The 16,971-nt window shown below is 38.9% G+C and overlaps 2 protein-coding genes across 22 annotated transcripts in view; one reads left to right on the forward strand and one right to left on the reverse strand.

Annotated features, from left to right (window-relative positions):
* Positions 1 to 4,893: 4,893 nt before the first annotated feature.
* On the reverse strand, positions 4,894 to 16,065 carry ZFAND5 (zinc finger AN1-type containing 5). Of its 4 annotated transcripts, none has more exons than XM_082401523.1 (6): positions 15,538 to 16,055; positions 11,150 to 11,307; positions 10,612 to 10,723; positions 9,862 to 9,965; positions 7,222 to 7,347; positions 6,308 to 6,543 (listed from the first exon to the last, which is right to left on the reverse strand). In XM_082401523.1, the coding sequence occupies exons 2-6, from the start codon at positions 11,298 to 11,300 to the stop codon at positions 6,395 to 6,397; spliced, it is 642 nt and encodes a 213-aa protein (XP_082257649.1). In that variant the 5' UTR covers positions 11,301 to 11,307; positions 15,538 to 16,055; the 3' UTR covers positions 6,308 to 6,394. The 4 variants fall into 4 exon arrangements, with proteins under 4 accessions (XP_082257652.1, XP_082257649.1, XP_082257650.1 ...); XM_082401524.1 differs by lacking the exon at positions 15,538 to 16,055 and adding an exon at positions 14,615 to 14,635; XM_082401525.1 differs by lacking the exon at positions 15,538 to 16,055 and adding an exon at positions 13,376 to 13,395.
* Positions 16,066 to 16,721: 656 nt separating this feature from the next.
* Positions 16,722 to 16,971, forward strand: part of TMC1 (transmembrane channel like 1) — a 431,339-nt gene continuing 431,089 nt past the window's right edge. For 17 of the 18 annotated variants that reach the window (XR_014247278.1, XR_014247279.1, XR_014247280.1 and 14 more), the window contains exon 1: positions 16,840 to 16,966. The gene's annotated coding sequence lies outside the window, so the exon portion shown is untranslated. The other variant, XM_082401409.1, reaches the window with a different exon arrangement.

A 16,971-nucleotide genomic window follows, 5' to 3' on the forward strand; every position in this document is an offset into this window, starting at 1 on the left:
GTTCAGTGTCAAATATAAGCTGTGGGCTCCTCTCAGTTCTCAGTAGAGGATGACATGGTCTTCCATGCAACCCTCTTGCAATAACTTTAATGGACCTGTTTCATTTGGTTTCTACTACATGTCATACATCCAGCCCATTGTAAAAAGCAGCCATTGGTCCTTAAGCCTTACAAATACATGACACTGAACAATTAACTTTACTACAAAGTTTGAAATGCTGTGATTCAGTACTAAGTATTATGTTCAATACAATCTGGGGCCTTCTGTGTAAGGGCCATACATCACTGGGCAGATTTGATCATTGGTTAGCTGTGACAATTTGTCTTGGGTCCTTAAAGACACCTTTCTTAAGAGTCTAGAGAATTCTTGGTCCCCCATTAACCAAGTAAAAAGTGCTGCCCTTAATCTACTTTAAAAGCCTCACTTTCTTTTAATCAAAGACCCAAATTAACATACCTAATACTTGAATGCTAAAGGGCCATGTCTGGATATGAATGCATGATATTTTGATGCCTGTAGGCTGCACTTTTTTTCTAACAGGTATTATTACTTTGTTAAATCTCTGAAGTCTCATGTTTTTGTCACCTGATATACAATCTTGCCACTGAAAAAACTGGTTATGCTGTCCTAGATATTCAATCTAATTTTCATTCCAACCCAATAATCCACAGAATAGCTAAAAATGAAAAATGTGCAAACATGGATAATTTTAGCAGGCATTTAAATATAACACAGATGCTAAAGGGTAATGGGTGGGGTGGCATATTAACTATTCATATTTAAGTAGTATAATTTTTACAGAATTACTTTTACAGTAGTAATTAGTGCAAGACAACATTAGAAGCCAAATATTTTTAGTATGTGGGTGATATTTCTAAGTACATGGGGTTATGTCTAGGGGAGGGGTTCCTTAACAAACATCACCCTAGTAAGGAAGTACTTTTTCTCATAGGGGTGGACATGGAACGAGAACACCAGGGTGCATAAGTTTTAAAAGAAATGCTTTAAAAAATTCTAAACCATATTTATTTGCATGGTATTCTAATTTTCATGTTTGAATGCATTTTTAGTAATGGGGAGGCAAGAGAGAACAGAAACATGTAACATAGGAAGAATTTGCTACCATTTTTTAATTTGCCATGGATTATACACACAAAATCAATCTGAGAAATTACTCAGACACTAGTGTTTGAGCTCATCTAGGCTAGTTTGGTTATATTTTTTTCTGGCTGATTTGTAAGCTCTAAAAGAATAAGGGCTTAAGTAACTGCTGTTTTGTGAACAGTTCTTGCATTCAACTAAAATTTAAGAAATGTGTTAGAAAGATTTATTAATTTTTGAGTAGACTAATAGATTACCCTAATTCCTGAATAGCCTTCGTGTTATCGATGATTTCACATATATACAATCTGAGGTTCTGTGGTGATCATTTCAGTCAAAACCATCAGGAAAGAATATATTCAAAACAGATTGTTAACCAACTAGAAAATAACATATAACTTCTGTCATCTTGCTGTTCACTTAAGCATCTCATGTGAAGTACAATAGCAGGTCAGTACGTATACTAAAAAGGAAAGTAGCACTTAGTTGTAGACAAAATGGAGTCTTACATTTATGCCACAAAATGGTTTAACTTTTACTTCTAGGACTAGAACAGAAATGCACTCTAGGGGAAAACACAAAACAATGCTCTTTGCTTTTATATGAATTAAAAACCAGAGCTTGCATGTGAAAATAGTAATAAGCATTAAATGATACTTTTGTATTGTCGTACATTTGCTTTAAGGCAGACTGTACAAACATAAGAAACTGCTTTATCAAATTTCAGATTACTTTTCATTAACATGCTATTTCACCCATGGAAACCCATCTATGTAGTTTAAGGCTATATCATCTTACTGCTAATCAATCAGAAACCACACCCATCATTCTCTCCAAAATTATAAGCTAAATTTATGAACAAATATCACTATAAGAACTTTGCATTCATATAATTAAGCAAATGAGAGTCAAATTAAGTCTCTGTACACAAATGTTTACATGATGTGGAGGAGATAAACTTTCCAAGTTATGACAGTTACCTAAAATGTATCTTTGGAATGGGGCATATGCAACAGGATGAGAAAGGCTTTGTTTCTCAATGTATATCAATAAATTCACTTTTGAACCCTGTGAATGTATTACCAATTCAAAAATACAATCATAACAGTAGTATGCTTAATATGCTGCTATTATATTACTTAGTAGATGTTTGCCCATTTTGTTACTGGCAAAGAACTTCATTTAATGCAACTGAAAAGAATGATTCTAATCACTTTAAACTGAAAGTTTTTAAGTTACAGATCTTTACCTTTTCATTATACAACTTAATGTAACCAATCCTGTTATCAAACAATTCTCTTTCAAGTTCTAGAAATCATTACTCTAGGACATTAAAATTAATAATAGCCCAAGAGAACAGATTAGACTGCAAGAAAATATTTGCAAAAGACACATCTGATAAAGAACTGTTATCCAAAATACAGAAAGAACTCTTAAAGCTCAGTAAGAAAACAAACCTGATTAAAAATAGGCCAAAGACCTTACCAGACACCTCACCAAAGAAGATATACAGATAGATGGCAAATTAAGAATACTAAAGATGCTCCACATCATGTTACTGTGACAAGATTTAACTGCACACCTATTAGAATAGACAAAATCCAGAACACTGACAACACCAAATGCTGGTGAAGATGTGGAGCAACAGAAACTCATTCATTGCTGGTGGGAGTGCAAAATGGTACAGCCATTTTGGAAGGCAGTTTGGTGGTTTCCTACAAAACCAAATATATTCTTACCATACTATCTACCCAAAGGAGTTGAAAACTTTATTCTACACAAATCCTGCTCACCAATGTTTTTAACAACTTTATTCATAATTGCCCTAACTTGGAAGCAACCAAGATATCCCTCAGTACGTATATGGATATGAACTGTGACACATCCAGAAAACGGGATTATTCAACACTAAAAAGAAATGAGGTGTCAAGCCATGAAAATGCATGGAGAAAACTTAAGTGAATATTAAGTTTAAGAAGCCAATCTGAAAAGATTACATACATACTGCATGACATTTTGGAAAAGGCAAAATTGTGGAGGCAGTAAAAAGATCAGTAGTTGTCAGGGATTGGGGTGTTGGAATAGGCAGAGCAGATTTTTAGGGCAGTGAAAATATTCTGTATGATACTATGATGGATTTGTCACTATAGATTTGTCCAAACCCATAGAAAACACCAACAGTGAACTATAAACTATGGACTTTGGGTGATTATGGTGTCAATATAGGTTCATCAATTTTAACATATGTACCATTCTAGTGGTAAATGTTGGTAATAGAGGAGCTATGTATGTGTAGCGGAAGAGAGTGCATGGGAAATCTCTGTATTTACCTGTTTTGCTGTGAACCTAAAATTAAGTCCTTAAAAAATTTAATAGCGAACACTATGTGCCATGCATTTTTACCATCCTTATTTACAGATGAAGCTTGGCCCTAGGGTCCACTATCTTCTTAACCAATATGCCATTCCACTCAAGTTTTTTCCTTTGCAAATTCGTGCTGTGGGAAACACTTCCCCTCAAACCAGAGGCCCTAGTTTTGCAGAGAAAGCCCACTGAAGAACAGATTTAATAAAAAGACTAGTCCTAGGCCATGTAGCTGATTCATGTCATCAGTGTCTGTCCTCTCAAAGCATTTCTGGAGTGGGCATGTGCAAAGTGAAACGTTATACATTCTTGATATGCTTTATATCTCAGTGTACATTCCAAAGATAAAACCCACTTATAGTCTTGCCTGAGAAACATTCAGGTTTGAATACAGGTGTCTAGGTAGAACTGAATCTTCCTAGCTGCCTTACACACTTTGATCTCTTCTCCCCAATGTTCCAGACAAATCCAATCCTTAACTCCAAATATGTTCTAAATTAGTGTTCCTCATAAGAAACGATTATGGAAACATTTATTACCACAGTCTCATGCTATTTATTTCAGACCATTATAGAATGAAGTCGAAAGGTCCATCATCTTACCGTGTAAGTCTTCTTTATTCCCAATGTACCTCTTGGATTTCAAAACCTTAAGATTTAAAAATTTATCAAGCAAATGTCTGACAGAGGTAGCATTGAGGGAAAATAAGTCTTAAACTTTGAATAAAAATTAAGTTTGCCTTCTAAATACCATAATTTTCAACTCAATTTTGATTCTTCAATACCCTTCATATTTCAGGAGACACTATCCTCATCATATTTCATATAGTATACATTTCCCCTCACCTGAAGCAAAAGTAGCAGCACTCAAAAAACTGTGACAGGTGGTAGTGAATCATCTGGGTATTTCCATTTCAAACTCCCATCATTGAGAAGTCATGGTTCTGCTTTTTGGAAGTCAGCATGTCATTGTTATCCCTTGTTCTTTATTATCTCACATGACACCTGCAAAGACCAAGCCCACGGGTCCATCTCAACATTAGAACCAAACTTCAAACAAGACTATGCCTGTTGTTGTAAACACACTGTCATGCCTAAAGTGTCATTTATAAAGCAAAAAAAAAGGAAAAGGGAGATAGGATTGAAAAATTATGACATAAGTTCTAAGACTGTTTTAACCCTAAAAGTGCCTATTCATTTCTTCAAAATTAAATTGCCTATTACGTACCACACTTAAGATGTTTTACAACACTCATCTCATGGTTCTCACTTGAATATATCATGTTCAGGGATGCCAATGGAAAAAAATTTACAATATAGCCATGCGAAGTCTACAAATGCAACTAAAAAGTTCAATATGAAACACTTTCTAATTATGCCCCTTTAGAATTTCTAACTATGGCTTAAAAACCCAATGAACAAGTGGAAGTTTCCCTCTGTACATGGCTTTTATTATTTACATAATACAATACAGCATCAATGCTGAATAGCATGATTATGTGCAATACATAAATATGACCTATCTGTACACATCTGCAGATCTAACTCAGAACTAAGGTACATAAAATTGAAAGCAAAACTGAATGCTTTAAAAGTAAAAACTAAGACTGAACACCGCAATAAATCAGAAGTAGTGCCTCGTGTACATACTTAACTATTTACAGATGAAAACAGGCATTACCACGACACTAACCTAACTATACTCATTTATATATAAAAAACACAAGTTTCATACATCACAAAAAACCTTCCATTATAACACAGAAGTGATATTACCAGACAAGCATCAGTGAAGTATACTGCCTCTTCTAGTTGTTATTGTACAATGCTGTAGATAATGCAGCCCATGCAATACACCCAAGAACACTAGAGTCCTACACCCAAGTACAATTAATATGATAAAGCAGCCCTCTGCAAGTGGTGCTGGATACCACTAAGAAGTCTACCGCAGCCATGTTGGTTATGATTTTCCATGCAGAAGGGTACAGTTACATTAAGAACTGAAGTCTTTAAAAGAGCTTTAAACATTTTCTTGAACCAAAACAATTCAACAAAATATGCACATGAAAAATTATTCAGATACCCTTGCAAATTAAAATTCAGATGCATGTTACTCAATAGAGCTGTTGTATGTGAAAACCAAACGTAGAGTTTTAATTTCTTCTTGTAGACAAATTAATCTTAGTGCAGTTCTGTGCTACACAATATTGTTAGCAATGAGAGTAATGCAGACATCTTCTGGTGCAGGCCAGCACGATAAGCTTCAAAGATAGCTCAAGACCCTGCTGGCTGATCTGTTTTACTCTTTATAACCAGTTACGATGTGTACCTTCCAAAGAATGTCTTATTTGACAGCTTTTAGAAGACCAATTAGCCAGGCTTACATATGGTACCAAAATACTGGTTTCACGGAAAGGTCTGATAGCTTTCTTTATAGCTTTCTTCCCGCTTCCAAGGAAAATGTGGAAATTAACAGGGTGAAGTTTATGGTAGAAGTAGACTGCCAGTCCTTTTCTGGTGTACCATTTAAAAAATAAAAAAAAAAATACAGGCACATAACACTAGCCAGAGATTATACCTTGATTACATTCTCAAAGGCAGATATGCTGCAAACATGCAGATATTTCACGTACTTTGTTTGGCACAAGGGAACTAAATTTTGTCCCTATTATCTGTGTTTTCAACTTGCTGTGCAGATTTTCATCCAATTTTATTCAGGGGAGGGCATATACATTTTGTAGGGCTGTATCTATCCAATTCTGCCTGTAACAAACACCCACACATCCTAAAATATCAATTATAAGACAGACAAGTGTAAAGTAAAACTCTGGAGAACATCAAAGGAAAATGGCCATGCATCTGCTCTTTAATGTTTTCCTACGATATATTAAAATAAGAACAAAGTTATCAGTCTCTTCACAAGTAGTAATTTATATTCTCTGGATTTTTTCAGCCACAACAACTGGATTCTCTTTTCTGATTTTTGCTGCAGCTTCTGCTTTGTAATCATATGGACAGTTGTGCTTGTCAGAGTAACGGTGAAGTCCACAAAACAAATTTCCACACCGGCAGTCAAACCCTGTACATACAAGAGGAAGCAGAGTCACTTGGGAAATTGTAGCAATTAAAAGAAACAAAAGCATTAGTCAATATAGAAAAGGAAGCAGATTTTCATGACTCTTTGCAACATTAAAGAGTCTGTCACTTTAAACTGTGAAAGTGCTCTTAACCTCCGCTGACATGGTGAGAAATTCAAGTAACTATTCTTCCATAAACTCCTGTAGGTACCAAACAGGGTAGAAATTACAGGCTCTGGAGTCAGGCTGATTTGAATTTAAATTCTAGTCCTACCGTATGTTAACTGGGTAATGTTTCCTCAAGTGAACGCTAGGAAAAGACAACCACATACAGTTCTGAGATTTAAAGGAAACAATTAAAAAGTATCTAGAACATTTTGTGCCTGGTTCAAAGTAGGTGCTTACTGTTTAATTCAGCTATCTTTTCCCCAGGAGAACAAAGGAAAGAATCAAAAGGGATTAATTTTTATCAATCCGATAAAGGAAAGTAATTCAGAAGGCCTGAAGTTAGGAAAGGGTTTCATATGATTAGACAAACCAATGGAAATCAAACTCAACTTCTCTTCACTGTCCTCTTTCCAGTCTACTCTGGAAACTTTCTATTCTTGAAAGTCGGGCATTTTGTTTTATGTGTAAGACTGACCAGTCCCTTAGGGAGTAACTAGGAGCTCCCTGAATACCTGTAAGGCCAACTTTCTTTCTGCACATGAAACATCTGTTCTTCTTTGGTTTGGGCAACTCAGGGGCTTTTTCTTCACTTTGAGAAGTACTGGGCTGAGAAACTGATGGACTGGGCTGAGTGACAACTGAAAAACAAGGGTAAAAATTAGAAGTCTGTCAATTGTTTGGCTGATAATTATCTAAGACCAGACCAAAACAAAACAAGAGAAACAGTAAGATTCTTCCTGAAAATGTCTAAGAAGGCTTTCTTGAAAACATGTACTTTAAATACAATCTTCTACTTTAATATCAGAACTTCTTTCAAATCTGAGAACGTCTTGCCAATTAACATAATACCACTTGCTCCTGTAAATTTTATTAAATTATCACTCCACTCAAATTCCTTTAAACTCACTCTAGTCCTGGGAAACAAAATCCTAATTCTAAATTTTAAAGACCTGAGAGATGTGGTCTGCTCAGTTTTTCCATATTCCAATTGCCTAAATGCAAACTTCTAAATTAGGGCAGTTCAAATTCATTACTACTCAGGAAATAAGGTTGCCAACTTCTGAGGTAATTAGCTATAAAGTCATTCTGCTTTTATACTGATAGAAAAAAGAAAAATTGTGTAAATAAACCCAGTAAATTTTGACAAGTAAAACCCAAGTCATTAATCCCCTAATTAACTTTAGATTCCAAAATTTCACAATAATTATTGTGCCATTTTAATAAGTGCTTTATATTGTCTTACATAGAAAACCTGCAGGATTAAAAAAAAAACAACAAAAAACTTGTAAGATCAGCAACGTTGTCTTTAGGACAGCGTAAGTACTTGTGAAGCTTTGATTTTAGACTATTAAGGATTCCAGAGGCAAAACAAGAATTTTTAGAGCACATCTTTAATTTACTTTGTGATACTTATCTAAAATGGGTATGAAATTTGGACAGTAAGAGATATAACCTACTTTTAAAAGTCCCTGTTTCTTCACCTAAAAGATCTAAGTTTTAAGTTCACTCATGACACCAATGGAATTTGTCAATATAAAGATAAAATTGCAGATTACTGTTTTAAAGTTCACATTACCACCAGGTTATTGAAAACAAAATAGCAAAATTTAGTTCTACTTTTATAAAACTCAGCGACACCAGAAGCACTGTAAGCTGAGTTTTAATATTAATCCAAACCCCAATAGCAAATTAATGTATACAATACTAAAATTATTGCCTAACAATAGGCCAACACTAATGCTATCAGCATAAATCCAAACCAATTGGTTTAATAAGTACTGTAAAATTACCTCCAAATTTATAACTCATTTGCATTAGTAATATATCCAGTGAGATTAACAGTCTAATATTAGACCAACAGTAATATTCTAGCTACTACTTATTCCTAATAATCTACTATGGCAACGTTAATGTAATTTTTCCTGATGGTATAACAGTAAAGAACAATCTGTGGAATAGTTCTGGGGAGGTGACTGCCATATTTCCTTGGCCACACCTGAAAATTGGACAGTGGTTCCTAAAACATACAGGGAAGAGGGGCGGGGGTCAGTCAAGAAGAGAAAATGATACAGAAAAGGCAGAGCAGCGAACTACAGAAAGGCTACTAAGAAATAATAAATGCACAGAATAGCTACAGAACTAATCCAAAAGAGTACTGTTCCAAGGTCAGTGTCATTTTGTGTTTTAAAAAAACAATAACAAACGGAACAGAACAAAAGCCTCACAAATACTAATTTGGTCAGTTTTTCATAAGGATGGAACTTACTTAAAAATAACCAAATATGGATTCACCTGCCCAACTTAAGAATTTTCATCTTAACTGTATCAATTAAGAGTGATATGGTTCACATAAGCTCGGCTATGTACAAAAGCAAGCCTCCAAAGCAGATTACATGTCCACTGACACTATTTTCTCACAATAAAGTTTTATATTGTGTTGTCAACACTATACCAGGAAATCATGAATTGATCAAACGAACTATGTGCACCATAGAGTATACAGATCATTGTTCCAGGGTCTAGCACAGGTAAATCAAACAAGTCAATCTTCTGGCAACATTAAAGCACTTCTGGTTGTGCTATGTAAGTTCAGCATAGACTCAGTCACTATCTAATGAAAACCAAAATGCCTTTCCACACTGAATTTTTGAACTCCCATAGGGATTCCACACTTCTTCAAGCTTCTTTTAGTGTATAATATGTTCTTTTGCTTGAGTATTTTCTACAGTATTGACAATATCAAGACTGAATAGTTAATGCTTTTGATTATTAAATTTTTCTCCACAGCTTTGGAATTTAGTCCGTATAATTTCTTCTGTTTGTGAACAATACCTTCTTTAATGATTTAGATACTTTTAAAATATATTGGTAAACTACCTTTTAAGTTCATTAAATTCTGACATTTTCAGTCTTCATATTATAAACTTTGCTGATTTGTGGGTGCAGGGGCAAGGGGGGATGGGCAGAGAAGAAGAGATTAAAGAGTGACTATTTTACACTTCAAGGTACTTTAAAGATAGTGGTTTGCTTGGCCTATATTTTATAGTTCTCTCTCCTCTTTGGTCCTTCAATGGGAAGGAAAGAATCCCTCCACCAACCCTTTCTTGTACTACCAAATCCAGAACTGAACTAGTATTAAACAAAAAGCATACCTGGCTCTGACACCTCTGTTTTCGGGGTAGTTATTTTGTCCTCTCTTGAAATGCTCATTTCTGTCATTTGCTGAGTTACAGGCAAGGCAGCCACAGGCACATTTCTATTTGAGTTCAAGCAAACATTTTTAAAGATGTTAAGGGTACTTCTTGGAAAGATAATAAGTTGTCAGTTCAACATATATTATTTCCAATGTGATCAAATGGAGCTAAATAATCTAAACAAGATGCCCAGTACAAATGGTTGAGAATAAGGAAAGCAATTTGATGAATGGCTCATCAATTCAAGCCTGCATATTTATATGGGTTATGATGTTCTATTATAGCCAACTAGAAATTCTTAGCTGTGCCTGTAATTTGTTTAAGGGCAAAAGGGGTAGCTTTGCCAAAATGCCTTATGTGGCATTACAATATAGTCTGTAGAGCCTCATTCTCTACAATTCTTACACCTCAATTACAAGGAAATAAAAGCACAGCATTCTCAACACAGTATCCTTGAGGTTGTTCAGGAGTGCGTTGTTAATACACATCTTTACTCAATGACCTACAAGATCATATATTAGAAGACACTGGAATAATCACCAATTGTGCAACACATGTAAAGCCAAGGGCATCTAATGTATTAACATCCTTATTATAATGTAATACGTATGATGTAATACATCATTATTTATTAACATTCATAATTATATCATTTATCTTTATTTCCTCCCTGTATTACTATAAAAACCCAGAAATGTTTAATCTTACCTTGATTTTTCAGATGTGCTGCCAGCAGCACCTTCACAGTTGTTTAAACTAGCGTCTGTTCTTTGTACAGATGCAGAATCTGAGGTAGGACTGTTGGAACCACTAGCTGTCCCTATTTAGAAAAAAGGATTGGTAAGAAACAAAGCAACACTACAAACACTCATTACCAAAACTATTAATAAGTAACAAATACTTGCATTTAATTAGGTTAGTGACTTAAGTACTTTCACTGTGCTGCAGAATCTTACACTTAAGTGATATCCAAACAACAAAAAAAATATATTAAAAAGTCATATCCAGTGAGTACATGTACTCAAAAACGAAAATGAAAAAGCTAGAAGATGCTTGTAGACAGTCACTCATTCCTCATGTAGTCATTCCAAGTACTTGGGCTATTATTGCTTTAAATTTCAAGCTTTTCTCGAGTCTTCTCTCCTTGGACTTTCAGGATTGATTCTCAGTCTTAGGCCCCAACTCTTGGTTCTATATTTTCTGTCCACCAGGTCTTCAAATGGGTTATTTCTTGGAACCAACTTACCCATTGGGCTCATTCTGCCACTATTCTGCTGCCTCTGAAGATGTTCTTTGTAGCAAACAGAACACATTCCATTTGTCCTAGGATTCCCATAAAAGCCACATCCTGTACTACACAGCATGGGCCCTGGGGTCTGGTTAGTCTCCTGAGCCATTTTTCTGCTGTAAACAAAACAAAACCAAAATTTTAGATAATAACACGTAGTCAAAAAAAAAAAATCACTAAATTAGTATGATAGTCATCATTGTACCTTTGTCATTTCTAAACACTGAGTCTGTTTCTAACAAAGCCCCAAATTGTGTTAATCTTTAAAATAGAGTAGGCTAAATTATGAATATTTTGTTGCCTTTATAAAACAAGGGACATGAATGGAACTGTTTTAGCTTGATAAACAATGAACTATTATGACTTCACATTTTAGGACAAAAAAATTCTATCATTAAACATTAAAATGTATTATTTTACCTGTCACTGTTTCTGTAATTCGTGAAAAGGTCACCCTTCCCAATACCAGAATTATGTTTAAATCAATTTTGGCAATTGGTATCTTTAAATCACTTTCTGCTCTCCTACACTACAGGCAGATCATTTCAAATAATCACAATTAACTACTGACTCTTCATATCTACTAGTGGTTCTTTAAACTACCTGTATATTGGATGTAGCTCTAGAGTTTTCTTAAAACTAACATCTGAACATACGTGGGCCCTGTAGTAATTCAGTTCTGCTATGGGGCAGAGCATCTGTACTTTTTAAATGCTGCAACACCTTTACAGAAGACTGAAAAGAGAGCTGGTAGATCACCTAGCTTTTCCTGTTACCTTGGCACCAAAAAGTGAAGTTCTTTAAGAATTTAGGGAAAAGCTGCTTAGGAAATTCCTTTTGTTCTACATTTGACATGAGAAATCTGGGTCTGAGTATACTTTAAAGTCAATGCCTAGAAACCTATAATGTACAAATTATCAGCCACAGATTTCTCAGCCAACGGCTCTATTAAAACTTTTAACAAGCGCTTGTCTGCCTCATGACAGAAAATAATGAAACCTTTCCAAGCTCAATTTCAATATGGCAAAATAAAGCAATATACACAACCTTTAGTAATGGTTAATATTTAATGCTAGGTTACCAGAAAGAGCTTTATATAGCAAGCATACCCTTGCTTTTCCAGAAGCCTTCTTAAAATTAGCACAAACACAGTAATGTTTTGCTAAATTTAGTAAAATTTCCTGAGTTAACAGAATATAAATATTTAAGAAAAATTTTTTAAAAACCTGGAAGGTTTCCATGTCACCTTAAAGTATGTATGAATGTACCAAAAGCGTATTTCAGAGCATTTTATCAAGGGGAGATTATGTGCAATAATTCTGGTCATTGTCCTTTAACTGTACCTTAATGTTGACTATGAAGGTGACTTATAAGTTATGAACTTTTCAAGTAAGTGCAGGAAAGTACTTTCAGCTAGAGCTTGTTACTTCCTTCAATTTCATCCTGCTTTGTCCAACCACCACATACTAGGATACACTCTTTAGTGAGTTATTAAAAACAATGTTTTAACAAGTATTAACACTTTTTACCGAAATTATAAAAAGGGGGGAAGAGGACTAACCAAACTTGACCTGGCCCGAATCCTGACAATTATTCCAACAATTTAAATGACAGTAATCTTTCCTTTTGTTAGCAAAAAGCCATCATATTTCAAGCTTGAAAATACCTCAAGCCAATCAAACTTGTATGGAAAGTGACCAATACTTGCAACTTACTTCAGATAATAGTACTAATTTAGTTGACACTATCTCTTTAAATAGTAAGTGGAATTTAGCTGACTCATTTTGGATCAAGGTAGTGTAAACATTTCAACATCACTTAGGAAGTTTATTAATAAACACTTTCAGCTGAGTTTTTAAAATTTTGAGTATAACATGTGCAAAAAATGCTTCAAATAACAGTGCATTTATTTGCATGCCTACCATGCAAAGTATGTAAATCTTTGCCCTAGGCAAAAAGCAGGGTCATTCCTTGAAGCCAGCTTAAGAATTACACTAGCTCACTTGCTATACTAACTTCTAGTGTCATCTGACAGTGGCTTTAAAAGTAAATTGGCCTAAAAGTCAACCCACGTTAATATTAATCTGATTCTTAAAATCTTTTGTTTATATAAATGGGGGTGGGGATTTCACCCAATGATTTCACATGCAAAGTATTCCACCTTTCTTCAGAAAACACATCTACCTTCAAGTCACGATAAATAGCCTCCAAACTGTGAAACACAAGAGACACCGGGACATCAGTCTTCTTTCTACATGGCATCTCATCTTGTAGATTTTTTCCCCCCTAGAAAGCCAGCTTTTAAATGCCATCACAAGAGCACAGCTTGCCTTAATATTTCTCAGAAGCTTAGATCACATGGGCGGGCGCTTCAGCCTGTCACAAGGCTGCAATGTGACAGGGTGAGCGGGATGGAGGCTCTCACATAAAGCCTAGTCAACAGAAGCCTCTGAAATCAGCTTCTATTTTTATCTCAGAGCCTGCCAACTCCTACACAACCCCAAGAATTAAGGATGCAGCGCTCACATATCTAATATAACAAGAAAACAAAACAAAAAGATGCCATTAAGATTGCTACAGTTTTTTTCTAACACAGGGAATGATCTCACATTAAATCTAGAAAATGCAAGCATCATTAATCACTCAGGAAGCCAAATGGTCAGGGGTGTTTATAAAAACCAAGCACAGCGAAGAGCATCAGGGCAGGAAGAATCCTCATGATTAGTGGCAATTTTTTTTGAGGTGGGTGTGGGGATAAGTGCCATTAGGTACTGTGTTTCCCCACTTGTATTTTAGAAAAATACAATACCATTATTATTTACTACCTTTAAAGTTGCTACAAACTTGAGCATTCACGTCAGCTCTATCAGATATAGCTAGAATGTTTATTTTTATAGTTTCTATAGATGAAATGTGTATTTTTTACAGTTTGTGGCTTCCTATAATTCATAGGAAAATCAAAACCAAAACCAAAAAGTTAGGAGCATGTAACTGAAAAATTCTCCAGCCTCAAATACGAATAAAAAAGGCTTTTATGCCTATGGAATTTACTTCTCTCAGGTGCACAAAATGTTAAAAGACATTTAAGAATGCCTGCCCACCTGGAGTTGAGACCAGAGTTCTAGTTTCTCATCTACCTCTAAGCCAGTGACCTTGGGCAAGCCCTTACTCTCCAGATCTCAGTTCCCTCTCGCTAAATAGAGATCAGTGTGATTTTAAAGGCTCCTTTTCAGGCTTAATACCGGGCCTGAGAGATAGAAAATAGGGAAGAATTAAACATCTTTTTGAGGGGAACATTTTTAGAAAAAAAACTTGAAAAATGAAATTGCAGTATTTTCACCAATTCAGTTCTGAAACCCTACTTTTACAAACAAGGAGTAAAATAAAATTCATTTAGATTTTTTTTAAAAGTCTGTAAATTACCTGAATGGCCAAGCTGAAGAACAGTCGCTCTATGACCTATATACTACTTTACCCTAATGTGTCCTTAGACTAGATTATTAGAAGGCATTCAGTCAATAAAGACAACCCGGACCTTTTCCCAAAACACAGCTCCACGGTGTGCGTGGAAAGCGAGCAAAGAATTTCACGTTCCTCAGCCTAAATGCACGAAACAAAGGGGAAGGTGCTCCATTTCCTTCATGAAAGGCATCTCGGGCGAGAAACGACGCAGCGACATCGGTAAAACTAAAACACGACAGAGAAGACCCCTCTCACCACAGACTCCAGCGGATTTTAAAACAAGTTCGGGTCCCACTGGTCCCCCATCCCTACCGCCATGCCCTTTCAAGCAAAGGCCTCGTTCAGGAAAGCACTGCAAGGCCTTTTCCAAAAACCACTGAGTCATGCAGAACAGCAGCTCCGCAGGCCAAGCCGGCCCCTAACACTGCCGGTCCCGCGCCGACCCCCGACCCTGAACGGCCCCTCCGAAGAGGCGGAGATAGGGAGTGCGATGGGCAAGGGGCTGGGGGCGCGGCCGCCGCGACCGCCTCTTTGTCTTTCCGGGTTTGGCCGCCCACGCCGGGCGCCACCGCGGAAGGCGGCCGCGACCGACTCGAGGCAGGCCCAGAGCTCGAACCCCCGGAGACCGCACGCCGGGCATTGTTTCCCCGACCGAGCATGCGAGTGAGCCCGGGGCACAGGGAACCGGGCCTCCGGCCTCGACGGCAGAATGCCGCCTCCGTCTTTGTGCTTCCTGAGCTGGCGGGCGGGCTCTCCTCCCCCAGACACCGCCATACGCGGGCCGCTCGGCCTTCGTCGGAGGCCCGCGGCGCCCGAATCCCTCACTCCCACCCCTGGCCGGGCACGAGCAGCTGGGCGCCCTCCCCAAGCCCCGTACTACTCACCCTTCGGCGGCAGGAACCTGGCTGGCGCGCGACGCCGGCGCGGTGGGACCGGGCCGAGCCCTCAGGGAGGGGGGAGCCGGAAGCCCTGAATTCTCCGCCGCCGACGCCGCCGCCGCGGGCCGGGAGCGGGTCAGAGCCGCAGGCTGAGGTGGCGCCGCCGCCGCGGGGTCTTCCTTTGTTCCCGCAGCAGCACCGAGCGTGGCCGGGACACGCCGGAGCTCGGGAAGTGGGAGGAGGGAAGCGAGGGGGGGCGGAGAAGGAGGCGGAGGGAGGGCCGAAGGCCGCGGCGGCTAACGCTGCTCGCGGCGCCGGCCCGTCGTCGCCTCACGCCTCCACCAGCGGCGGGTTTGGCCGACTCCGAGGGCGAGGGGGGCGCGCGCAGCTAGGCCTGGGCGCCACAAGGGCCCGCGGATGGCGCTTTCTGTCTCTTTGCTACTGCCGGAGAAGGTGTGCGGCTCCAAGGAACGACGAATCCCAAACGGAGATGCACGTAGGCCTGCGCTCCAGGCGACTGACGCGTCCTCTCCACCCGGCGCTCAGGCAGTGAGGGAAAGGGGAGGGTGGGCGGGATCTGTGCGTCAGCGAAAACCCCGACGGCGGCGGCGGGGAGCGCGTTGACGTCACGTGCTCGACGCCGCGCCTCCGCCTCCAGTCACCCGGCCGGGGAGGCGGGGCCGAGCCTGAGCACGCTGCCTTTGCGCGGAGCCGAGTCACTGGCTCGGCTGCCGGCCCCAGGGTGGAGTTGGAAAGAAGTAGTCCTGTGGAGGTTGCGTTTCTATTTTTAACCCGATTGTCCGCCCTCAGCCTCTCTCCTTCCGATTTTCTCAGTCAAGCCGACTTTTCGCCATCTGAGTTCTCACGCTTTGTCTAAAGCCTTTGGCAGACATTTCCCTTTCTTCCTTACTCCCCACCCAACAAGAACGTGTTAGAAGGATTCGGCTCGAGAAGAGAAAATGAACTGCTGTTTAGCTTCTGGGTCTTCTCGCCTGTTTATGAAGTTTCCCCCGTCCGGCTCCCTCACACTCCCCTTCGGTTCTAAAGTCCAGCCTGAGCATTGCTCTGATGCTCCTGGGAAGGAGCGGGGCGGGCGGCGCTTGCCCGCTCACTCGCCCGCCCGCCCGCTCGCTCGCTCGCGCAAGGTCACGGTGGTTGTGCAGAGTCAGGAAGTGTTCCGCCGACTTGCCGCCAGTCTTCGGCCCCGGCGACACCGTTCTGAACAAACTGTTTTGGCCAGCCTGTAAAATCCCTGGAAATCGACTCTTCCAGCAGAGCCTCGTGAACTGGTAAAGCACCAAATGTTCTACCCAAGATGAAGTTAAGGGACAAACAAGCTAGACCCGAGGGAGAGATCAAAAAGGAGACGTTGCAGGAGGAAGTTCAAAAGGGGGCAATTAAAAAATGAGGCACAGGCCCCGACTAGTTTGAAAGGGTGAG

This window comes from Balaenoptera borealis, assembly GCF_965194805.1.
Source record: "Balaenoptera borealis genome assembly, chromosome: 8".
Taxonomy (NCBI): domain Eukaryota; kingdom Metazoa; phylum Chordata; class Mammalia; order Artiodactyla; family Balaenopteridae; genus Balaenoptera; species Balaenoptera borealis.

Bases quoted from the DNA above. Each gene is read 5' to 3' on its own strand.
- ZFAND5 (XM_082401523.1), bottom strand. From the start codon at position 11,300: ATGGCTCAGGAGACTAACCAGACCCCAGGGCCCATGCTGTGTAGTACA. The intron at 10,724-11,149 runs GTAAGTTGGTTC...TTTTCTAAATAG, and splicing joins TGGCAGAATGAGCCCAATGG to GGACAGCTAGTGGTTCCAAC. The intron at 6,544-7,221 runs GTATTCAGGGAG...TTGTATGTACAG, and splicing joins AAAGAAAGTTGGCCTTACAG to GGTTTGACTGCCGGTGTGGA.